Source organism: Grampus griseus, assembly GCF_964374135.1.
Source record: "Grampus griseus genome assembly, chromosome: 10".
In the NCBI taxonomy this organism is placed as follows: Eukaryota; Metazoa; Chordata; class Mammalia; order Artiodactyla; family Delphinidae; genus Grampus; species Grampus griseus.
Window position 1 is genome coordinate 102812325 of NC_139004.1, and position 24933 is coordinate 102837257.

General features: G+C 54.0%; 1 protein-coding gene across 2 annotated transcripts in view; it reads right to left on the reverse strand.

The window, feature by feature from the left end:
- The window catches only part of EEFSEC (eukaryotic elongation factor, selenocysteine-tRNA specific), a 149503-nt gene that overhangs the window by 78433 nt on the left and 46137 nt on the right, over positions 1–24933 (reverse strand). For both annotated transcript variants that reach the window (XM_082664664.1, XM_082664663.1), the window contains exons 2-3: positions 8638–8845; positions 819–915 (exon numbers count right to left, since the gene is read on the reverse strand). In XM_082664664.1, coding sequence (XP_082520790.1) covers positions 819–915; positions 8638–8845 — 305 coding nt within the window. The remainder of the gene's footprint in view (positions 1–818; positions 916–8637; positions 8846–24933) is intronic.

Sequence of the window (24933 nt, forward strand, 5' to 3'; positions counted from 1 at the left end):
CTCTGAGTCTCAGGCTCTTTCTTAGCAAAATGCAGATAAATACCTTAAACCTCTCAAGTCTTGTTAACAATCATGTAATCATGGACATTAATAATCACATACGAAAAGAACTCAGGGTGGTGCCTGGTACGTGATAACCAACCTCACCGTCAGAGTAAGCTCTGACACGGCACCATTCCAGCATGTGACACGCGTGAACACGAACTCCACACGCCAAGTGGTGGTACCATCTCCCTGACTTTATAAGTGACGGAACCGAGGCCAGAGAGAGCAGGTCTAGCGCGGAAGGTCACAGAGATGTGGTGAGGCCAGTGCTCTAATGCGCCGTCCAGGGCCAGGGTCAAAACACCTCACCCCCGCAGCCTCTGAGCTGCCCGGGGGCTCAGCAGAGGGACTCCACTCTCGCCCTGCCCGCTGGGTGCCCCGGGCCCTCCCAATGGCTGGGCTCCGCCTCTGTCCGTGATCCCCAAGCCTGGCGGAAGGGACGAGGATGGAAGCCACGCTGGACCCGCCTGGGAGGGGCCCACTGGAGGGGCTGGCACAGCCCTAGGTGCTGGAATGGGTGACGCAGCCCCAGAGCCCCAGTCTGGCGGGAGCTGCCTCGTGGACGAGTTTGACGGGGAAAGGAAGAGGAGGCTCACGAGGACGTGGACAGCTCTGCAGGGCCGGGGCTGCCCACTGGACGCCTGCAGCTCTGCTCTGATTGTACTCCGTGAGGAAGGCGAGGGAGGTGGCGCCGAGGGGTCAGTGTGGAGAGTCCCCTCGCTGGGCCCCCCCGGAGTGAGCCGGAGCCCCGATGCGGATCAAGCTGGCGGTACCTCAATGAGCTCTGGGATGCCCTGTGGAGCTTCCGTTTCAGGGGCGTCCGGTCCCCCAGGCCTGGCTGCCACGGGTATGATGGGTGCACCTCGGAACCTGGAACAGAAAGACAAGTCCCACCACGGTCACCGACGAGCACGATGGGAGGTCTCTGCTCTCACCCCGTCGAAGGCGCCGAGGGGGGCGGCGTAGCTGTGCTCCCACCTGGCAGACCAGGGCGTGGAGGCCCGAAGGGAACACCTCGTGTTGAACAAAAGAAGTTAGAAGGGGGCTCCTAGGTGTAGCCGCTACTCCAAACCCTCCCTGAGGAGAAGCGGTGAAGCCCAGGCCCCAGGCCCCTGAATAAAGATGCCCTTGGGGAGGACCATGGGGCACAGCCCGGCCTCCTGCAGAGACTCGGGAAGCACAGGTACGGAGAAGTCCCTGCCAGACCTGCCCGGAGGCCCCTCCACAGCCTCCCGGCCTCCTGGAGAGCCTGCCGCTTGAAGAAAAGCCTCTAACTATGAGTATACCTTTACCTCTTCCACTGCAGAGCAAAAAAACAAAAAACAGAAAAGAGAAAATATACAGCCCATGATCCCATCACTGTCGTGTGCTTTCTTCCAACCTCGGTTCCTCCGTGCACTGCCAAGGAGTTATTTTTTTCATATTTTGGTTACAATATTCATACAATTTCATATCCTTCTAGTTTATTTACCATTATATCGGAAAGAATTTTCTATTGAAAAATAACAACAGCGGTGATAATAAGAAGACTCACTTGACCAAGCCAAGAACACGACCTGGACGCTTCCATTGAAACCCCACAAAACCACCATGGAACTGGCACCGTTTCACAGATGAGAAAGTGAGGCTTAGAGAGGTGAGCCAACCTCCACCCCATCCGACTCCAGAACCAGGGCTCACAACCACCACGTTACACTCCTGCCTCCCTGCCCCCCGGCCACCTCCTCTTTCATTCTTAACAGCTGCGTAACAGTGCAACTCAGAATTCACAAGCTTTCCCCCCATGTGACTCATTTAGAACATCCCAATTGTTCACCATTGTGATAAATATGTTGGTGGATATGACTTTTCCTTTTTTTTCTTTTCTTGGCCTTGATTTGGGATAAATTCATGAGGTACAGGTCAAAGACTCAACAAACTGAAAAATCAGCAAAATGTGGAGTGAGGACATTCGAAAAGGCTCTTCTCCATAAGGCAATAAGAACACTGGGAAAAATGATCAGAAACAACCTTTTCAGAACTCTGCAAATTAACCAAAGCCTTGCAGCAACCTATGGAATGTTTAGTCAAGGAAAACAGCTGAATCTCAGTAAGAATAAGGGAACTTGGTGGCATTTTTACTTGCTTTATTCCTATCCACCCCTCCCCAGCTCCGCAGTAGCCTTAATAACTGGAGTCTGTATTCAGAGTGGAAACAGCGGCTTGACAGCCACTGAAAGCGGCAGAATGTGTCTGAGCTCCATCAAAGCCCCTTTCCCAGAGAAATGTCATTTTTTTTCCTTTCTGGCATTTCCCTGGAAGAGCCCACCCTTAGACTGAAGTGGGGGCTCAGGCCTCGGAGTCAGTGAGCCAGGACCCGCCCTGAGCCAAGGCCCGTCCCACGCGCACGTCTCTGCCTGCCCTCTGAGCCCCAGGCCCAGGGCCGCAGAAGGGGAAAAGCGTGCGCTGAGAATTCCAGCGATTAACCATAAAGCTTTCGGAAATTCAATTATTGTTTATCCAAACCCTTTTGGGCAACGTATTGTAACAAAACATAAATGCGTTTCGGGCTGGGTGTCTGGCCCTTTCCCAGGCTCCAGAGAAGCTGGCCTTGTTGGTTTCCTGAGCACGCCACACAATGGGGCATCCTGGCTGCTGGCAGCCCCCGGGGGACAAGAGGCCCCTCCTGCCTGGGTTCCAGACCTAGGCTGCTGTCTGGGCTCTAGGAACACAAGGGGCTCCAGCCAGAGATGTCAGGAAGAGCGCTGAGCACAGCCCCACAGCCCAGGTGGGGGCTGACCCAGAGCACAGCCGAGGGCGCCTCCTGTTCCCAGAGCCCCTCCCCGCCCAACCCACCCCACTCCCTGCGCAGCTGTGGTACCTCATGGCGCGAGCCGGGCCCAGACCTGCTGACTGTGCATGCAGGCTGACCTTCATCAACATACAAAAACAACTCACATCAGTAAAAAGAAAAAAAAAAAAAAAAAGTGCACGTGAATCTGTGTGTGTGTGTGTGTGTGTGTGTAACTCGTGTAAAAGATGTAAACAAAGAGAGTCTATGTTTTAGGTTTGGAAGAGAATTCAAAATAGTGATACTAAAAAAAACCAGCGATACTTATTATGCCTTATTTTTCTCACCAGTCAAGCCAGATACAAAAGCCTGGGGTAACTGTGAGCATCTCACTGACTGCACTCAGGAAAGCCCTAGTACAGGGCCACGCACACAGTAGGTGCTCCGCACGTTACAGCTGTTGTTACTAAGCCCCTACAATGTGCCAGGCCCCAATGTCAAACGCTCCCTCATAATAAACACCGTGAGGCTGGACTTACCAGCTCCCACTTTACAGAGGAAGAAATACCAACGCTGAGAGAGAAAGTGAGTCAGCCGTAGAGCAGGTACGGAATGCACACCTTGTAGGAGCCCGCTGGCAGGAGCCAGGTCACGTGGATTTGGCATCCCACCCAGTCCCGGGGAGAAGGTGGGCACTAAGCAGACGGCCGTGGCTAAAACATAAACAAGGGAAAAGAAAGGGTTTAAAGGCAGGAGGAGACACAGAGGGAGTCTGGGAGAAAGATGCACCCAGGGTGCTGTGAGACAATAACGTTTAGTGGAAAGATAAACAAAAAAGCCTAGAACACAGAACAACGTCAAGGCTGTAATAACAACTACCTCAAGCTACACACAGGTGGGAAAGACTGACAGGGCTCCGAGGGAAAACACACTTTAATTCGCCGCGTTGGGAAGACTGTGGGTACCTTTTTATCTTCTCTTTTTATTTCTGTTAACATGGATAAATGCTTATGCAAGAGTAATTTTAAATGCTTTCAGAGATAAAGAAATCACAAAGAAAACCAAAGAACTGGACTACATAAAAATTGGAAACTTCTGCATGTTAAAAAAAAAAAAACTAAAACAGAAAGACAAACAACAAATGCAAAAGACTTATTTGTAGGAAATATGATAGACAAAGGGTTAATTAATAACAACATCCTTATTAATATTAAACACTCCTGAATACCAAAAAGAGAAGCATTAAAAATCACGAGGCAAATAGACAAAACACATGGGCGCAAATTAAACACACAAAAACACAACTACTTAATACACTTAAGGAAAAATGTTCAGTCTTACCAGTAATTAAAGAATCACATATTATAACAAGAGTAAAACAACATTCTATCCTAAATGTTTCAAATATGTGTTTTTTTAAATATTTTTTTAAAGTCTTCATTGAATTTGCTACAATACTGCCTCTGTTCTATCTTTTGGTTTTCTGGCCGTGAGGCACGTGGGATCTTAGCTCCCCAACCAGGGATTGAACCCGCACCCCCTGCATTGGAAGGCAGAGTCCTAATCACTGGACCGCGAGGGAAGTCCCCATATATATTTTTAAATTAGATACTAGAGCTCACCGCTGGCACCTGTGTAAAATGGAAAAGAACACAGAGATGCACAAAAGGTTCTGAAGGGCTCCTTCCCTTTGACCTAGTGACCCCATACCTGGGGCTCTCTCAAGAGGAAAAACCGAAAATACAGACAGAGTTTAATGATGGTCAAAGACGTTCACCCAGGACTATTTATTTACAAGAAGGAAAACTTAAGCCATTTCAAAGGGTCAGGAACAGGGTGATGGTTACATGAAGAACTGCTCTATATAATGTTAAGTAATAAAAGCAGAAATCAAAAATGTAAATACTTCATGATTACAATTATACGTTTAAAGAGGGGGAATTGAATTCAGCAAAGTTGACCTTATAATAGCATCTAAAAGAATTAAACACTTAGGAATAAATTTAACCAAGGACATGTAAGGTTTGTACACCAAAAACTACAAAACCTGTATAAAAGAAATTTTTAAAAATCTAAATAAATAGAAAGACATCTGTGTCAATGAATCGGAAGACTTACTCCTGTTACGATGTCCATGCTACCTAAAACCATCTACAGATTCAATGCAGTCCCTATTAAAATTCCAACCGTCACTTTCTAAGCTGGAATGGAAAAGCAGAGCCTCACATTCCAATGGGAGGGAACTGCAAGGAGCCCAAATGGCCAAAATAATCTTGAAAAAGAAGCAGAAAGTTGGAGGACTCAGCTTCCCAATGGAAACTTTCCCCAAAGGGACAGTAAGTGAAACAGCGCAGTACTGGCATGAGGACAGACAGAGACCAGTGGAACCCACGTATATTTGGTCAATTGATTTTTGACAAGGACAAAAGGGAAAAGGACAGTCTTCCACAAATGGTGCTAGGAAAACTGGATATCCTCAGATGAATGGAGGTGGGCCTTTAACATATACCATACATAAAAAATAACTAAAAATGGATCAAAGACCTAAACTTAAGAGCTAACACAGTAAAATTCTTAGGAAAAAAATTGGGGAAAATCTTCACGACGTTGAATTTGGCAATAATTTCAGGACTATGACACCAAAAGCACAGGCAAAAAAAGAAAAGAAAAGAAAAGAAAGAAACAAAAGAAAAAAGATTGGATTTTATCAAAATTTAAAACTTTTGTGCATCAAGGAATACTGTCAAGAAAGTGAAAAGACAACGTACAGAATGGAAGAAAACATTTGCAAATCTGACAAGGGATTAATGTCCAGAATAGATAAAGAACTCCTTCAGCTCAAGAACAAAAACAACGTGACTCAAAAATTGGCAAAGGACTTGATAGCCGTTTCTCCAAAGAAGACATGCGGTAGCCAATAAGCACATGAAGAGATGCTCAACATCAGTCACTAGGGAAACGCACCCAGACCACAATGAGGTACCACCTCATACCTACTAGGATGGCTATGAGAAAAAAGGAAAACAACAAGTGCTGGCGAGGATGCAGAGAAATCGGAGCCCTGAGGCACTGCTGATGGGGACAGAAAACGGTGCGGCCACCATGGAAAACAGTATGGAGGCTCCTCCAAAGTTCAACGTAGAACCACCATGTGATCCAGGAATCCCACTCCTAGGTACACACCCAAAGGAACTGGAGCAGGGACTGGAATAGATATTTGTACACCAATGTTCATAGAAGCATCATTCACAACAGCCAAAAGAAAACAACCCAAGTGTCCATCAAGAGATGGATGGATAAGCAAAATACGGCCTATACACACAATAGAATACTATCTGGCTATAAAAAGGAGTGAGATTCTGACACACGCTACAACACGGATGCATTACGCTAAGTGAAACAAACCAGACACAGAAGGCCAAATACTGCATGATTCCATTTACATGAGGTCCCCAGAACAGTCAAATTCACAGAGACAGAAAGCAGAACAGAGGTCACCAGGGCCTGGGGGAGGGGGAGGGGGGGGAGGAGTGACTGGTCAGTGGGGACAGAGTTTATGTTGGGGATCATGAAAAAGGATTAGCTTACAGACAGTGGTGATGGGTACACAGCTTTGTGAAGGTATTTAATGCCACTTAATTGTAACTTTACAGATGGATAAAATAATAAACATTATGTTATGTATATTTTACTACGATTTTTTGAATGTGGAAGAAAGGGTGGGGGTGATACTATGCACGGTGAAAAGACAGGAATGGAGTAAACCAAAAGGTCAGCAGCTGCTCTTCTGAGAAACCTTTGGGTGGTCTCCACTTTCTTTTAACTCCTTTTCTCTATTTTCCAAAGGTTCTTTCGATGACTCTTTGGATAGGAAAAAAAAAAAGTTTTGTTTTTTTAACACTTCTTAGGTTTTGCTACGTACATAGCTCAGCCGTCTAAATTTCTCTTTCTAGATAGAAAGTTTCTTCACATTTGGACCAGCATTTACAAAGGATTTACCTAACAAGGCACCATAAGTAAAGGAAATCGTCACTTTTAAAATGATTTAAAGAAGTTCTCGCTGCACAGAGGCAACAGCTAAGTTCTCCTAAGAGGTGACTGCCTTGGCTGGCCCGGGCCCATCGGCCCACTAAGCTTTCCTTACTGGAGCTTTTCCAGCCCGGTGCGCGCTGAATGAGGAGAGCAGAGGTGTCAAAGGCCCTTCAGTGGCCCATATCCTCTGGATGTGTGAGAAACGCTGTGATTTGACCTTCAACCAATAAATTAAAATAGGAATAGTAATTTAAACACGTAAGTGAGAATTTTCCTTAAATTTAACTAATCGAAGTAGTTGATATTAATTTACCCTTAATAGTATCCTAAGCCCTTCCCAGAAGGTCTCGTTTATAGCAAATGACACTGACATTGTGCTGGGCTTTTCTGCAGGAGTCCAAAGGACCTGGTCTCCCCTTTCTGACAAGTAAATAAAACGGCAGGGAGATCAAATAACTCACTAAAAAGAAGATATAATTTTTTATCTTCCTTTTTACAGTCTCATATCCACTTCCGCTGGGAATAACAAAGTCTGAATTCTTATGCAACACTTATCTAAATGTGTCGATTTTATCAGATTGATGAATTTTGCTAACAAAAGCAGCACTAGGAAATCTTTTATGACATATTTGGCCCATTCTCAGGGCTGAAGCTTTAATTTAACCAACTTGAGAATTCTGAGGGAGAGCTGCAGGTGTTAGATCTGAAAAAAAAATCATAAATGGGAAGGCATATCAATCTTTATGACGGGGAAACAAAACCATTTCCACTTGCGTGCCCTCCACAGGCAGGAGAAGGAGAGGTGGCCAAGGCAGGATATTGTCTCGGGTTGCGGAGCAAAGAGGAAGCAGCCCTGTCGCCCAGTGACTGCTATTTAGTATCGATCAAAAGGCGCTGGCCCGGGGGGAGGAGAGGAGCCGATAAAGCAAGGTTTGCCGACACCGTGTGCTCAGCAGAGTGCCTTCTCGTTTTCCTGACCACGTGGGAACAAGTCATGCCCATGGCCGCCCGAGTGCCCAGGTGGCTTTCTGCCCCGCGGTCCCCACACCCCTCCCCCACGCCCTGCCCGGGAGCACCGTCACCCTCCTGCCCCCGCAGACCTCCACGGTAAGCGGCAGGAGCTCGACAGGGCTGGAGGGCCTCCTGCTCTAGACCTCCCGGGCCGCCCTGCTGTCCTCTCCCTGTCGGCTCCCTGCTGCCCCCTGGACTCCCCCCACCCCCCCGCCCCTACTTCCCACAAGATGAAATCATAACCCCTTGGCATGAAATACTACAGGCCATGTGATCTGGCCTTTCTCTGTGTCCTCTCCATCCGTCCATCCACCGGTCCATCCATCCGTCCGACTTTATAAGCCTCTGGGACAGATATCCACTCATCACCCAAACGCACCTCTCCCTTTCGATAACCGATAACCGAGGTGCAGCTAAGTGGGTGGTAAGCAGGCAGGACTGAGTCCTCACCGACAGGATGGGGAGGGGTGCGGGGGGCGTGGGGCTGACACCTGGACCTGTCTGGGCGGTGCCCGACTCTGACTGCTCCCGCAGGATACACCCCACGGCGGCGAGCCGGCAAGACACCGGCAGCCTGGGATTCCGAACGCGGTGCAGAGCTGGACCGCCCTTCCTATGACCCACTTGTGGCTTCTTTGTGCTCCTGGCTCTTCTGGCCTCTTACAACAGCACTGCAGCCTCCACCCGGGATGCGAGCAAGCGCCCGGCGGGACCCTGCCTGCCCCATCCGGGTCGGCGGAAGCAGGTACGCCCCGACGCCCTCTCATCAGCAAACCTACTTGGTGTTCTCTAGGGTCTTCTGCATCTTCTTGGTCATCTTATCAATGGCCGCCTGTCTCTTCCCTTCGGGTAGGAGGTCTGTCTTGTTCAGCACCACGACCAGCTTCTGGCAGGCGATCTGCCCAATCACAAGGCACTCAGCTGACTGGGTCTGCATCCCCTTGGTCACGTCAATGACCAGCATCATCAGATCGATGATCTGGGCCCCTGGGAGAAGAGAGGACAAGGTTAGGGAGGAAACAGGGCAGCTGACTCTGCAGAAAGTTGCCCGATGCCCTAGGTCCAGCAAAACGAGCCAAGATAAAGTCGGGGGTGTCGGGCTGTGAATGACAACCATGACCTCCCAGCACCAGGCAGGGGAGTCTCTCGACCGTGAACGCTGGCCCCCTCCCAGTTCTGTGACCTGATGCCCCTCATCTCTACATGGGCAGCCCGGCAGGCTTGCTAGGGGCTCCAGGAGCCTGTGCGTGTATTGGGGCTGGCAGCGCGAGGACTCCCTGCGCAGAAGCTCCTTTCCTGTGCCCAGTGCCATTTTGTCAGCCCGCTAGGTGAAAACCAGGTCTCGGTGTAGTCTCAAGTGCTTCTTGCTGTGGGCGAGGAGGGCACTCACGCTGCCTCTTGCTGTGGGCGAGGAGGGCACTCAAGCTGCCTCTTGCTGTGGGCGAGGAGGGCACTCACGCTGCCTCCTGCTGTGGGCGAGGAGGGCACTCACGCTGCCTCCTGCTGTGGGCGAGGAGGGCATCTCACTCTGATGTGAGTTGCTTGCTTCCTGTCTGACGCCCCCCCAGCCACCTGGCCGCCCTGTTGGTCCTTGGACCCCTGCCACCCTGCAAGGCCTCTGCCCCAGCCCCTCCCCCTGCCCGGCCCGCTTGTCCAGGGGTTAACTGCTGGCCCTCTCTGAGTCCTGGCTCAAACATCTCCTCTCAATGAGGCCCATCCGGACAGCTCGATCACGGCTGCAGCCCGCCCGCCTCCCATACGTTCCGAGCCTTCTTTTCCTGCCCTGTTTCCCCAGGACACTTAGCACCCTCCACCTGTCCGTGAAACTCACGCACCGTGCACTGTTTGCTTCTGACCTGGCCTCCCCGACTGCCCTGCAAGGGTGGGATGGAGGCCAGAGGGTTGCCACTGATACTGCTTTCCCTTCTGACTGGATTGTTGCTCGTTGTTGCCAACTTAACGAAGCCAAGGGTAGGTGCTGAGGGTGCGTGCATGGGCACTGTTAATACCATGTCTCCTTCCAAGTGGACTGTTGCTCTTTGTTGCCAATTTATTTATTTATTCATTTAATCTATTTTTTCCATATTCTATTTATTTATGTGGCTGCGCCAGGTCTTCAGCTGCGGCATGCATGCGGGATCTAGTTCCCTGACCCGGGATCGAACTGGGGCCCCCTGCATCGGGAGTACGGCGTCTAAGCCGCTGGACCACAGGGGGAAGTCCCTGTTGCCAATTTACAGAAACTTTTTAAACACTGAGGAGCCAAGAGGAGGTGCTGGGGCGCTGCATGGGCACTGTTGCTACTGCTTCCCACTCCCACTGGCGTGTTGCTCTTTGTTGCCAATCTAAAGGAACTTTGTAAACATTGAGGAGCACATCCTCTGAGGGGAAGGCGCATGTTAGGCTTCTCTCCCCACTTATCTTTGGCTTTTATGACTTCTTTTTCCCATGCAGAAATGTCTGACTTTTATGTTGAAATGGTCAGTCTTTCTCTCTTTCTCTCTCGTTTCTGGGTTTGGTATCTTACCTAGGTATTTTTTTACTTTTAAGATTATATATATTTTTTCATGTGCTTTCTTCCAGTACTTTTACAGTTTTAAATGTCTATGTTTCAAACCTTAATCCATTTAGACTGTATTTTGATGCAAAGTGCAAGATGGAGATGTAACTTGAGTTTTTTCTGGACGGCTACCCATCATCGTCCCTGAGTCACAGTGACGTGCTTTCCCCCGTTTACAGACCCGGACAGGGTGGGTACCCAGGACTCTGGACCACGCACCCTGCGCTCTCGGCCAGCCCGCTCCCCACTCAGCGCTGCGGGTGTTCTGTTGCACCTCTCCGGCACTTATTGGGTTTGGGCTTTTCTTCCTTTCGGCAGGGCTGCAGCATGTCTCTGTCTCTTGTCCTGTCCTCGGCTGCTTAGTTTTTCCTTGTGTCTGACACGGCTCTCCTTGTTGTTCTCCTGTCCCTCCTCTGCCGACACTGCCCTGTTGTCCTGGGCTCTCCGGGTGGTGGTGAGGGGCTGTGCCCGGGCTCAGGGCTGTCCTGAGGACACTGGCCGTTTGCCTTTGCACCTTGTCCACTCCCCTTCCTCTTCCCGGCCTCGGGCCCTTTCCCACCTGCTCTTCGGGACGCCGCAGGGTCCCCAGAGACTCAGGAATGCAGGATTCCGGCCAAGAGGCAGCTGGCAATAGAAAAAGCAGACATTTGGATTCAGACAGCTCCGAGTTCTAGCCCTGCCTTTGCTGCTCACTGTCGTGTGACCTGACCTCAGAGTTCTCTCTATTAGCACGGGAGGGTCTCCTCCTCGCGGGGTTGTGGTGAGGGTCAGAGCTGACGCACATCAGGCAGAAGTCACGAGCTGACCTGCTGTCAGGAGCCAGGCGGGCAGTACAAATGCCAGAGGAGGGGCAACGGGGAGCTGCGGGGCCCCGGGCGAAAGTGCTCCGCGGCCACGTCAGGTGCAGGCCCGGTGCTGCCACATCTGCCGACCTGTAAAGAATTTTTACACGACCCCTCCTGGTTGTGAGTGTGGGCAGTTCGTGCAGGCTGCGCAGCGTCCCTTCCAGGGCCCACCTGTCTGCAGCCAGCCGTGTGCAGTCCCGAGCCTGGGCTCGGCTCCCGACCCGTGTGCCGGCCACTTGGGTTAGGCAGCCACTTTGGGGTTCCCTGCCAGTGGGGCGGCACGCTGGTCCTGCTGGATGCTGGGTCAGCTCGTCACCTACGGGATCCGGGGCGCCTGAAGCTTGCTCTCCTCCTGGTCCGTTTGGTGTAGCTCCTCATTCTCCCAGAGAAGAGGAAGTCAGGCTTCGCAGCTAGTGCCTCGTGGCACCTGGGTGACCAGGGGAGATGTCCAGTCCTGCCCAGGTGGTCCCGCTCAGGCGGCTCACTGCTGGTCTGGGGGAATTCAGCAGGATGCTTGTGGGGGAGCCCCCTTTGCAGGATCGCCTGCGTACTGGGGGACACGGTGCTCCAGGCCACTGGCTGGCACTTACCAAGGTCCCTGTGGGGGCCTCCTGGGTCTGCTGGATTTGGGGGCTGGCAGTGTTTGTTCCATGTGGCGGTAACTCCTCTCCCTCCTCCGCCAGGAAGAACCATCCCAGCAGCGCACTTCCTGGAGGCCCCTGTGCCCGAGGCGCTTCCCACAGCCCTGCATGTGTCCCCTCCCGCGACTCCGCCCGCGAGTCCCCACGCACAGACTGAGGAGGCCGCCGCACTCGGGGAGTCGGTGTACTGGGAAATGGCCGTGATGATAGCAGGATATCAATTTCCACTGCGTTTACGTTGTCGATAACGGTGCATTTGCACCGCTCAGTGAATACTTAATGTCACCAGTTAAATTTCTTTTTTTCTTTATTTTAAATTTGATATTATTTCCCCTTTTTTAGGATGCCCATAGCTTCTGATTAAAAATCAAATTTGGGTTAAATATCTGATTTGCTAAAATGTTTAAAGTTTTATATTCAGTCTCTCCAGCAGAAAACTTCTTTTCCCTGAACACATTTTTCCCCCTTTAGTCCCAGAAGGAAAGTTGCATCTCACAGATAACTTGTTAAACGCTGACCTTTCTACGTTTTCCTTTATTTTTATTTCTGAAATGATTAAGATATATAATCTACAGAATTGGAAATTGTAATTTTTTAAAGTACTGAGAAACTCTAACCCTGTTATAATTATTCTGCAAACCTTTAAAGGATTCTGTAGTCAGTACAACTAGATGAAAAGCTCTGATAGACTGAGAAATATAGAGGGTCATTTGTGAGCTACAAGTTGTTGCCTTGTGTTTCCCACCCACTCGCTCACTCTGCCCCTCTAGTCTCAGAATGATTTCCTACCCTGGGTTCGTGGGAATCGGGAAGGACACTGTTTGATTCATTCTGGGGAAATACTAGGGATTCTGAAAAAGACAAGACGGGCCAGTTATGTCACTTCCTGTCGCCTGATCAAAGTCTGATGGAGAAACAGACTGACCGAGGGTTACTGCCAGGCGCTGGTGGTGCCTGGAGCTGACCCGGGTCTCCAGTGGGGTCACTCGCGGGTGGTGCCTGGTGCTGACCCGGTTCCCAGTGGGTCAGTCGAGTCGCCGTGACCTCTGGACCCCTCAGAAGTCCCTGATGTCAGCTGCGCGGCAGCGGGGCTCCTGCGGCAGAGGTAGCATGTGGGCGCCAGACTGAGGCTGCAGATGAAGCCCCACGGCCCCTGAGTGTTTGGGTCCCGTCTGCATGCATCGTTCTGGGCCTGTTAGTTCAGTTTTATCTCCCATTCCCGGGATCCCAGCAGGCATCACAAGTGAGTGGGCAGATGGGGAGAGAACACAAGCCTTCCCCTCCAGCTTGCGGGCCAAGACAAGGCACTCAGGTAGTTCTATACGCCAGCAGGGACCAGAATCTCAGCGTCAGGACTGGACTCTTGGTCCACCAAGTGGAGGAGGTGGGGAAGCTACAGTCTGCTCACTCGGTCCAACAGAGATCAATGACGCTGTGCCCGAGCTGTGTCTTGTGCTGGAGGCTGCGAACACAGACCGAAAACCCAGGCCTTGGTCTGTGAGCCGCAGTGTGTGTGTGCGGGGGTCTCAGCGGAGGAGCGGGAGTCAGCGCACGGCGGGGAGGGGTGCGAGACGCCACGGCCAGCCCCGATGCTGGCGTCTGGCGGAGCGGGGTGACGACTGTGCGGGTGGAGGCTGGGCAGCGGCTGGGGCCCCGTTCGGAAGGACGGGCCATGTGGCCGACGTGGTCTTGAATGGAAGCATGAAGGACTTTGGCTGGATCTTTACGACAACCTCCTGAGAGGCAGGGCAGGTAAAGATGGGGCTGGACGGCTGGAGCTCTCCTCTGGGGGTCTGGAGAGCTGGCGTGTCCTACTTCAGGGAGGGAGTCCGAGTTACCCGGATTCCCCACCCGTGGGCCACGCCTGTGACTCCTGCCACGCCCACGGATATTACTACTACCACTACTGAGCTCTGTGTGTTTAAATCAAGTCCTTTTTTTGAACTCAAATGCATTTACGTTAAAAAGAACTTTACATGACAGTAAATGCATTAAATGTGCTGTAAGTAGAAGTTAACAGAGAAGATAAATAAAACAACTAAGCAAAGCAACGGAATGCACTGCTGTCGATGTTAACTCGAGTTGAAACTGAGCCCCAGGCCTGCTCTGCCATTAAGGGATCAGCAAGAGCCGCTAAAAGGCACACTAGCCCTAGATCGAGCCTCTCTCTTCGACAAAATAGGGGGACTGGATGAGAACTGGGAAAGGCATGACCTTTGACCCCACCAGGGAGGAGTGTTACCGGGCGCCAGGCATGGCCTCACACCATCTCTCCTGGCCGCCCTGGAAGCACCGGACAGAGTACATACACCGCTCACAGCGGCCTCCTCGGAGGGGCGCACAGGAAGAGCAGAGGTGTCCACGCTTCCTCAGGGCAGAGGGGCCGAAGCGGGTCAGCCGCCACTCCTTCCCGGACGGAGGAGATGGAGGTGTACGTGTGGGCTCCAGGGCCACGGGCTCTCACGAGCCAGGGAGTCCTGCCCCTGCTTCCTTAAGCTACTGTGTCGTAGTCTATCTGGGGTAATCTTTTTAGCTGACTTTGCACAACAGTACAACTCCTGTTCAAGAGCAGCGAAAAGGAGCAGAAAATGGAATTTGAAATGTAGAAATAAAATAATTGTGGCCCATGAGCTATAATTTGATTTCATGCTTTACAGGGAAATGAAAGAAGCCTTCCTTAAAATGTACGGTTTCTGCTCTCTCCCCCCTCCCCCTCCCCCCTTTAACCATTTTAGGATTTCCTCTAGCTCCGAAGAGAAAATAGGATTGTGGAAAACGTTCAGCTCTCAAGTGTCACTGCCACTCAGGGGCCAGCTCGGTTTAATGTGAACTTCCCATTCTGGGTAAGAGGAAATTCTTCAATTAATAAACCGGGTGTGCGGAGGCCAGTCTTTAAGGTTTAATCAATTTCATCTGTACTTAGGATAAAAAGACTGACTATTCTACTTTTTTTTTTTTTCGTTTTCCTTCTTTAAAAAAATAATAAAATGAATGTTTTATTTTAAATTCTTTGAGGCTCGTATCTCCTGTCTCAGGAAATATTGTCTATTTCATGCAGTGAGTATGAAAACTCCCCCCCCCTTTTTTACCTTTGCTAAGAATCTTTTTTCAAAAATAACTAAATTATTCTCTGTCCTCATATACTATAACAGCTTGGGAGATGATACGAATTATACAGGGTTTTGGCAGACACCTTGTAGGGGGCTGGGGAGAGAGACAGATCACCAAATATGGATGCAGGAGCTCCTTCTGGACAAACACTGGGAGGAGGGTGCGGGAACGTGCGTCCGCAGCCCCTTCACCACCAGGGACGTCTGGGGCGCTGACAACCTCACCCTGGAGGCCTACCCTGTGGTCATCTGCGGGCACGAGGACCTCAGAACAGAACCAGGGCGTCTCCCCAGCAGGACCGAGTAAACATTCGGACTTGCCGACCAACCAGGACCGACAGGACTTCCCGGGACAGAGAACTCCTGAACCTCTGTCACGTGGTCCCCGGACACGCGGCGTCCGGTCAGATTCGGGGACAGATCCGGGGTCAGGCCCCGCGGCGGCGAGTCTGCGCCTCGGCTCCACGGAGCAGCTACGCACTCTGGGCCATTTCTTCATCTACAGAATGGCGATAAAGCCGCTACGAACCTTTTCCGAGGCTGCGTGAGGCCCACCACACAGCCTTGGGACCCACAGGGCAGGAGGTCCCGTCCGACCCAGGTCCTCCCCATGCTTTCACAGGGGGCCTGGGTGAAAATGCTACTTTTAAGTCAGTGTTTTTCACTAAAACGCTGCAAGCCCAGGGCCCTGTCAGTGTGAGCTCCATTGTGAGAATGAGCACGAAAGCCTCACCGCTCTGAACAGCGGCTGCAATGATCAAGGGTCTCAACGTGGCTGGTCAAGGTGCAGCCAACAGCCCATCTCTGCAAGAGCCACCTGGGGCTCAGAACAGCACCTAACAGTACTCAGTACACAGTCAGCACTCACTAAGTGAGAGGGGAGGGAGAGGGGAGCGGAGAGGGAGAGGGGACGGGGAAGGGGAGGCATCCAGGAGGCACAACTGCCGCAGCAGCTGGACCAAGGTAGTGGAGCCGGGAGCAGAGCCAGGCTCCGCCTGACCTGAGGCCCCTTGTCCTTCCACCAGGCCTCCTCCCTGAAGTGGCACCAAAGAGGACTTCTCCTGAAGGCAGCAGCCCGTGATCCCAAGGAAGAACCGTGCCCTGGGTTCAGGGCCCACATGCCTTCGCTCCCCGTGCAGAGGTGTGAGGGGAAACGCCTGCAGACACAGGCCACGTGAGAACAGGGACGGGATGTGGGGGGGACACGCTGCCTCCCACCTCAGCCCCCCCTCCCTGCCTGTCCAGGGAGAGCGGGTCTCTGAGCCTCACCCTCACCCGTCTGCAAACAAGATCCCCTGTCACCTACAGGGCAGCGTGGAGCTCCCAGATCCCACGTGCAAACCTCACGGCCCAGGACCTGGCCCAGCAGGTGCTCATCCACGGTCGTGACTGAACCTGTCCTGAGGCGGGGCTGGTGGGCAGACGTGAACACCTGCAGGACCTGGTGGGTCCTCAACTGAGCGGCACGCCTGGCGCGAGACGAGGCACAAGTCTAGACGCCGCAGCCGTTCCTGGGCCCTGGCTGGAGGGGACAGTCCCCCCTCAGCTCCAGCCCACATAGCCAGAAAGGAATGTGGGCCTGGAGTTGTCAGATCTTCTGGTTTTTCAAGAGAAGCCAAAAATCTGGACCACTGTATGAAATTTGCCAATTTTTAAATGTTGACAACCAATTCAAAACAAAATGTTTAAACTGTATGGCCCAAACAAAACATGTCCATTGGCCAAAACCGGCCTGCAGCTCCCAGTGTGAGGTCTCTGGAGGGAGTTTTCTCGAGAAAGAGAGGTTGGAGGAACCAGAACAAACAACCACCTCTTTGGCCTCGTGAATCAGGAAAGCACTTAGGGACCCATCTGTTGAGCTCCGGCCCCTCCTGCCCCCATGACCCACACTGGGCCTCAGTGAGGACAGGAAAGTTCATCCTGGAGGGAAAGGGTGGCAGGCTCTCCGCTGTCACCAGGTCCCACTGGGCTACAGCAGGGGACACGAAGCCACGGGTCTGTGGTCAGACGAACCTCAGCTTGGACCCGGTCCCTGTAGGCCACAAGGGGCAAGCCGCCCCTCCCGGCGCCTCGTGTAGGGCTCCCCAGGCCCCCATGCTCTGAACCGAGGCTGTAGCTGTCACAGCCTGTCTACTAGGATGGGAGGGGCTGACACACGGCTGCTCTCTGGTGGTCTTCTCACTACAGCTTCAAGCACCGGTTCTCACACCGAGTGTCAAAACGCTCCCACTAGGTAGAAAGTCTGAGATGACCTAAGACGATGATTTTCCTGGAAGGGTGAAGCAGGAAAGCCTCAGTGGCACCAGGCCGGAATGTCCTCTAGGACAGACGCTCTCCTCATCTCGGCCCTGGGACGAGCCCTTTCCACGAGCGCCGCGCGTTGTCTTCACAGCTAACGTCTAGCGGCAGCAGGTACCACTATCAACACCACGTTCTGCAGATGGACACGTGGAGGCCCAGAGAAGCTACATCACACCCAAGGTAAAGAGCCAGTCGGTGGCAGGCGCTCAGCCCAGAGACCTGGATCCACAAGCACCACGTTACCCTGCGTGGGGAAGAGCTCAGAGCTCCCCCGAGGAGCAGAGAGAAGGGCAGCCCCCCGCCATGTGCCCCGCAGCTCCCGGTCAGCCCTGCTGTCTCCCCCTGGGACCTGGGCACAAGCCCACGCACCGAAGCACTCCTGCCATCTCGTCCCTTCTCCTGGCACCTCCGACTTTGAACTGCAGCTCAGATGTCACCTCCCAGGGATCTTCCCGACTCTCCGTGGTCTGGATGAGGCGGCCCTCCCTTGGGGTGCCGTGGTCCCCACGCTGCCCAGGACAGCCCTGTTCTGTGACTCGTCCGTGCCCCTGCAGCCTACCCCCAGGGACAGAGGCCCCAACGGGCAGCAGCACAGAGCCGGTGGTCAGCGAGTGCCCCTACAGGGAATGAACAGAGCTGGGACGCAGTTAAAGCACTGAGCAGGGCCCTCCACCAGCCATGCACGGATTCCTCTCTGTTCTGTAGTGGTGACGTCCTCCTACACTGCAAAGAGGCACGTGTGCTTGTCCAGAAGCAGAGACAGAAGGAAGAAGGGAGCACGGACAGGACCGCACGCTGTGAATACCAGGGGGCTGGGACCTGCAGACACAGTGTCCAGGGGCCTCCAAGGGCTGCATTCCCCTGGGAGAAGACCCCCAGCGATGGGGAGGAGGGGCCCTCACAAGTCCCCCTGAGAGACGAAGAAGCTGAGACTCAGGGTGGGGATGCAGATCCTGACCCCTCTGAATCCCGCTCCCAACCACCACCACCGTAGAGGTGGGTCCACCACTCACGAGGCACCAAGACAGGAAAACCACACTCTGCTTGTTCTGAGGGACGATGGCTGCCGTGGCCTTGGACACAGACAGGCTCTTCTAGAGACAGGGCCCCAGGCCACGGCGAGCCCCTCGTCTGAGGCAGAGAAACCACGGCAGGCGTCCCTGCCTGGCCCAGGCCAAAGGGGCTGGAAAGCCCGTTGGGCTCCTCCGACTGAGACGGTCTGAGAGCTCAGGATCGCAGAGCCTGAGAGCGTGGCCTCAGGAAACTGTTTACTGGAGAAACAGGGGAAAAAAAAGAAGAAAAGAGGGGGGAAATCTACCATAAAAAGTAAGTAAAATCAGCAGAATTCCTTCATGAAAAGGGTGGAATTAGCATATGGCCTCAGCTGCCAAGTGAGGCCACTGAAGCAAGCAACGAAAATGAGTTCAAGACACAATTAGACGTTTTTCTGGATGGAGACAGAGGGCACTGAGCAGGCAGCCGCATTTCAGAGGGAGTGGCAGGGCACGTTCAGGGCAGGGCCACCGTGCGAGCGCCCTGAGCACTGGCTGGGGGGTGGGGGGCATCACCTGGGACCTCTCCCCCCGCGTTACACTGCCACGATGCCTCCTGCAGAACCTGCAGCCGCCCGGAGCCCGAAATAACAGTCTGGTTCCATCCCCCTCGGCCTCTGCTGCTGCGCCCGGGGCCGAGTGCCGCCTTCAGGGACTAGCGTGGCTGAGTCCCTGCCCTCAAGGAGCTCACGGTCTGGTGGGGGAGACGCACACAAACCCACAAGGTCAACACAGTGAAGTACATCAAAGTAAGACGTGAAGTTCCTGCTGAGCAAGCACAGAAGAGGGGAATTTAGCAACCGAAGGGAGGGAGGAGGCCGGAAAGCAGAGGGAAGGGCCTTTCAGGGCCGAGCACACAGCAGGAGGCCACGGAGGCCCAGCCACCAGCACCTCAGAGGATGCCGACCACTCGGCTCCCCTGGACCCTCGGGGACGGGGCCAGATCTCCTCGGAATGACCAGAGGTGCCAACCGCTGGCTCAGGGACCAGATATGACTCAATGGCCACAACTCGGGACAGCTGTTCCCAATCTTCCCAAGAGTGCGGCACACGCGGCCACCCAAGGCACGGGAGACGCTGGGTCCTCGTGGGCGACACAGTCTGTTAGGCCCTCTCTAGCCCAGTGGGTTCCAGTGTCCTCCTTCGGGCGGCTCCCTGACGATGGTCTAGCTTTGTCAGGTTCCCTGGGCCCCGTCTCCTTCAAGGTGGAGTGAATGGTTACCCTGAAAGGACCTCGAACCTCTCCTCTGTGCTCACGGCAGGCTCGCTGGGGCACGGCATCTCCACGGCCCCTGGGCCCCCGGCCCGACCCTGAGTGGGGTCCCACCTCCTTCACACCCACGAGTCAGAACCAGCTCTGCCGGCCTCTTGCGTCCACACAGCGGGCCTCTCAGATTGAAGCTGGGAGTGATGGGGATACTGAGAAGAAAACAAGGCCTGGCCCCTGCACCCAGCACCCTACATACAGAACAGGGGAAGGAGTGACAAGTGCTTGGCACTCGTCCTTTCAAAGCCCCATCAGGCTGTCTGCCGGCCGCCAACCAGCTTCCATGGCGGCAGGGGTAGGGGAGGGGGCATGGGGTCTTCAGCAGGGCAGGGCAGGCACTGACTCCACGTGCCCCGTTCTCCCCCCAGGCAGACAGCAATGGCCTTAAGCTCCCACTTATGACGAGCACTGTGTGCCCAGCACCGCATGCAGACGCTCACAGCTCCGCTCCACCATCCCCACGACAGCCCAGCCGTGACTCCATCTTCCAAAGGCAGCAGCTCAGTCAGGGACGTCCGTCCACAGGCCCAAACACACAGTGAGCAGGCGGCAGGGCCCAGCTCCTCCACCACCCACCAGAGCGCTCTCGTAGCCACGTGACCTCAGCTTCCGGGGCCTTGCCCCCGCTCCTGCCCCCGCCCCAGGAGGAGGCCCTTGAGAAGAGACGCCAAACCAAAGAAGAAACCACACCTATAGAACTCAGGAAAGCACTGAACTTACGATTCCAGCTCTATTATAAAGGATACAAATCAGGACCAGCCAAAAGAAGAGACACACAGGGCACGACCTGGGCGGGCACAAACACAGGCCTCTATTGCGGAATCGGGGCTCATCACCCTCCTGGCACATCCATCTCTTCGCCAACCACGAAGTCCCACTGAGCCCCTGGGTCCAGAGTTTTTATTGTGGTTTCATTACTTAGGCACGAATGACTGAATCACTGGTCGTGAGACTGAACTCGACTGATCCGCTCTGCCCTCCTCAGAGGTCAAGAGGTCAGGCTGGTGTCTCTGGCCCAAAGCCCCAGCCCACTAGTCACATGGCTGGTCTCTAGTCTTCCTCTAGCATAAACTCAGGTGTGGTCCAGGGGACCACCAGGAACAGTAAGGACACTCCGGTCACTAGGGAAATTCCAAGGTTTCAGAAGCTCTGTCCCAAGATCCCAGGACAAAAGCCAGATTCCTTATTATATTAATAGAGCAGTAAGGCTAAAACACGCTCACACACCACTGCCCTCCATCCGTCCCCCACTCGCTGCTGATGAATGCGCTGCGTTGTGACAGCTGCTCTGAGCGACAGTCTGAAAGGCAGCAGAAGCCCCCGGAGTGCTGCTAGAGCGGAAGACACCGTCCACGGCACGTCGGTTCCTCGAGGAGGGAGGGATGGGCACTGCGGTGGGACAAGCCGGGGGCGCCGCGGGGCCAGTAAACACGCTGTCAAAGAGCGCTTAATGACACAGGGCAGGCTCATGGCTCAGCGCCTAAAACGTTACATGCAGTGGGATCCCTCCTAGGAAAGGGGTTATGTCAGAATACTAAGAGGAGTTATCCTGAGTAACTAGATTCTTATTTCTCCCTCATACTTTCCTCTATTTTCCACATTCTCAATAGGCATAAATTATACATTCAGGGGAAAAAGGGCTTTTAAAAAATAGCACGTGAAGAATAACATTACATACACTAACTCCCATGAAGCAGTAATAAGCTACTTAATCTGAAAGCACATGGCAGTGACTGTATTTTCACTATTTAGAATTTCTTTTTGGTTCTTTTTCATCATGTCCTAAGCTCACTATGTGTCCCATTTCTTCATTTACATTTCAAACATTCTTATTTTAAAGCCCCTTGCAGATTTGTTTCATGGTTTCTGGTTCCTAGGATGGGGATGTCCCCACTTGTGCCTATGGGATTTCTTCTGCACGGTGGTAACTTTCCTCATACGCCCTGTGACTGGTCCTCAGCCAGGGCTGTTTTCCGTGGGAGGTCCCAGTGTGTGACTGGCGTGTGCCCGGGGGCTGGCCGGACTGTGGGGCCAGGGCCACGTGCGACACCAGCGCTTCCGTAGCACAGATGACGTGGACGCGAGTGCACTTGGTCTCAGGGAGGACGTCCTGTCTTCTCCTGGGGCAGCCATTTAACCTCGACCTTCTGGAGGAGACCTTTCCTAGTTCCTTGTCTCCGTTTATGAGGGATCCTCTACATCTCCAGTGTGGACACCCCTGAGAACCAGCTGGCGTCCAGGCCTGTTTGCTGCTGTGCCTCTGACGCCTTTCCACGTCCAGCCCTTGAAGATGCTCCTTCCTGGCTTCTGCACCTCAACCTCCTCGTGTTTCCTCACTTCACCCAGCCTGTCAACGTCTGTGCGACCCAAGGCTCCCAGGGGCCACGCAGCCCCCACTGTGTCACCCACACGTCTGAAGCGACGGTGCAATTATAAAGGGTCAAGGGGGCACACAGCGAGGGACACTCGACCTCACGCCCCTCTCACCACCTGACAACAATGATGGAAACTAAATGTACTGGAGGTAACTAGACATCATTTTAGTGAACAGAGAACTACTATAACCAGAGTTGTGTTGTAGACTCTGAGTCACAAAGACCTGGATTTGAACCCTGGTTCTGCCAGCTCTGCAATCTGGGGCCTCTCACCCCCAGCCCTCCACTCACAGGGACATGGTGAGAACTGGCCTAAAGCCCAGTCTGCTGGGGCCCGTCCCTGGGGAGCTGATCTTTGCTGCACCTGGTGACACAGCTCATACTGAAGAACAGGCTAGGAGAGCTGTGTACCAGCTCCAGGCAGAGCCTCAGGACAGCGATTGTGAAGCAGGGACCAGGGGGGGACTGGGAATGGCCGGGGAGCTTCTAGCACCTGGAAGGATCCTTAGACTGCGGCTAGCAACAGCCCCAGCTGCACATCCCCACGGGGACTCTGGGAAACCTGGCCACTGGCGTCCCTGCCTGAGGGCTGACTGTGTGCACCCCCTTCCCGAACAGCCCCAGCCCCCTGCAACAGCTCCAGGAACCACACAGAGAGCTCCGCGAGTGGGAGCAACGACTACTGCGCCTGGACCACCTCTAGAGAGGGGACGTGTCTGATCATTCACCTCCGAAGCTGCTCCCTGAAAGGAGCTCGGGCACCTTCGGACGACAGCCCAGGCCACGGAGCCAGAGTCAGCCCTGCCGCTTCCAGGCCCACTGCCGCAGTGACGTCACCCTTTGTCCTCGGCTTCCTCATCCACAACACGGGGTGGGTGGAGGGAAAGAAGTTACTACAACACCGCGCCTGGCACACAGTAGGTGCCGTGGAAGGCTCGGCTACTGTCCGTGCCAGGGGTCGTCTCTGTGCTCCCGAGTGCTACGGGCAGCAAAGCTGCGTTCCCGGGGCACGCGCCAGGGTGATGGCGGCAGCTGCGGCCGAAGGCCCAGCCAGCAGGGATGTACCGGACGAGCACCCGCTCAGGACTCACCGGGCAGTGCACTTGGCTCCAGCTCCACCATGGGCCCAGCACTAGTCTGAGGGGACACCGCAGTTCCACAAGGCAAGCAAGGCCCTGCCCTCACAGAGTGAACGTTCCAGCACCAGCCACTGACACGCTCACGCAGAGACGACAGTCGGGAAGTACGACGGGACTGGGGCCCGGGTGGAGGGCGCAGCAGGCAACACTCTGAGAGGGGAGGTGGGAGACTCCCTGGGAGACAGAGGGGGACGGGTTTCTGCAGCGGGAGCAGTGGGCAGAGGCCCTGGTGAGGGTGCGTCTGTGCCGCGGACCCCACCCGCCAAGGCAGGGCCTGGACTTCCTCGCACTGGTAACTGAGGGCCAGCGGCCGAGTGTTAGGTGGGGAGTCCACGGCGGTGCCCGGGGACGGTGATTACTCAAGGCAGTGGCCAGGGAGGCCGGCTGTGGGAGGCCGGGCCGGGGGAGGGCGTGCGAATACAGACCCTCTACCCTGTCAGCGGCCTCCCTCCTCCCGCTGCCTGCTCCCACCGTCTGTGAGCTTCTCGGCAGAGGCCCGGGGCCCCCCTGGCTGCGGAGGCTCCCGGAACCCCGTGACTGCAGCTGAGGCCGGCGACAGGAAGGGGAGGGAGTCCCGTCCTCCTTAGGAGGAAGGCCGCAGAGAAGGTCCAAAACCAAGAAAAACTAAAAGTACGTAACGAAGTTACAGAAGAAATCATCAGCTAGAGAGCCAGGACGGCTGTGGCTGGAGAGAGGCAGGCTCTGCCCTTGCACCCGCCTCTGCTCCCCACCTCCCGCAGGCCGGGCCCCGCACAGCCCCCGGGCAGCCAACGCCCAGCCCAGAACCGCCCTTCTCAACCCAAGCCCAAGCCTCCGGAAGCACAGGCAAAGGAGGACCGAAGGCACAGAACGAGGCGCGGTGAGGACAGGGGCGCCACACTCAGCCCAGGAGGCCACCCATCTGTTGGCTAAAAGCAACTAAACCAGAAACTGTTTTAAGCTACAGCTGGTGTCTGGGCCACTTTATCAAGCACTTGAGACACAGAGCTGATTATTTTTCTGGCAACAGCGAAAACAGAAAGGCTGAAAGCACAGAGTCTGTCACCAGCTGTTTCCGGAGCGGTTCTTACAGTCACGTCTGGGTTGGGGCCAGAGACGGCAGAGAGGTCCACTCGGGAGGCCGGCTGCGGTTGGTCCTGTTCTCATTCCCCGCTTGCGTTTCGCTGCCTTGAGTCACGCACAGTAAAACCCCTCGCACAGCATCTTTCGCTGCTTTAGATGCTGTTTGCAAAGAGCCCCTTACACAGGGACTTGGGTTACAAGAAACGTGCGTGCGCTGTGGTCTTGACTCACGGTCGCTGCCCCTTACTGGGATCTGGGTTCCCACACCAGCTCTCTCCTCACCGGCCTGCCGCGTGGCTGCGGCCAAGCTCTTCAGCCCATCCCGAGCCCCAGTTCCTCACCTGTGACACCCGAGGGGCTGTGGAGCTTTCCAAGCGTCGAGCACAGAGCCCGGCACGTAGAAGGTGCCCAACAAACGGGACATGATTAAGATCTGACTGGTTCTCCTGGCTCACACCACCCTTGCCCTAACATCATCAACACCCATGGATGTGGGGTCATGGGTGATTTTTGTTTTCTTCTTCCCGTGCTGTTTTCCAAAATCGGGACAAGAAAATTCACTTCGCAATAACTATAAATACTTTATAACAAAAATCATTACCTACTAAAATGTTAGGGGGAAAATGCTTGGGCTATTCTTATATGATAAGAGTCCATCCCAGGACCAGAGGTCTCCCTCTGCTACGTCAGGGATCTGAAAACAGTTTTCAGGACCACTGCCAA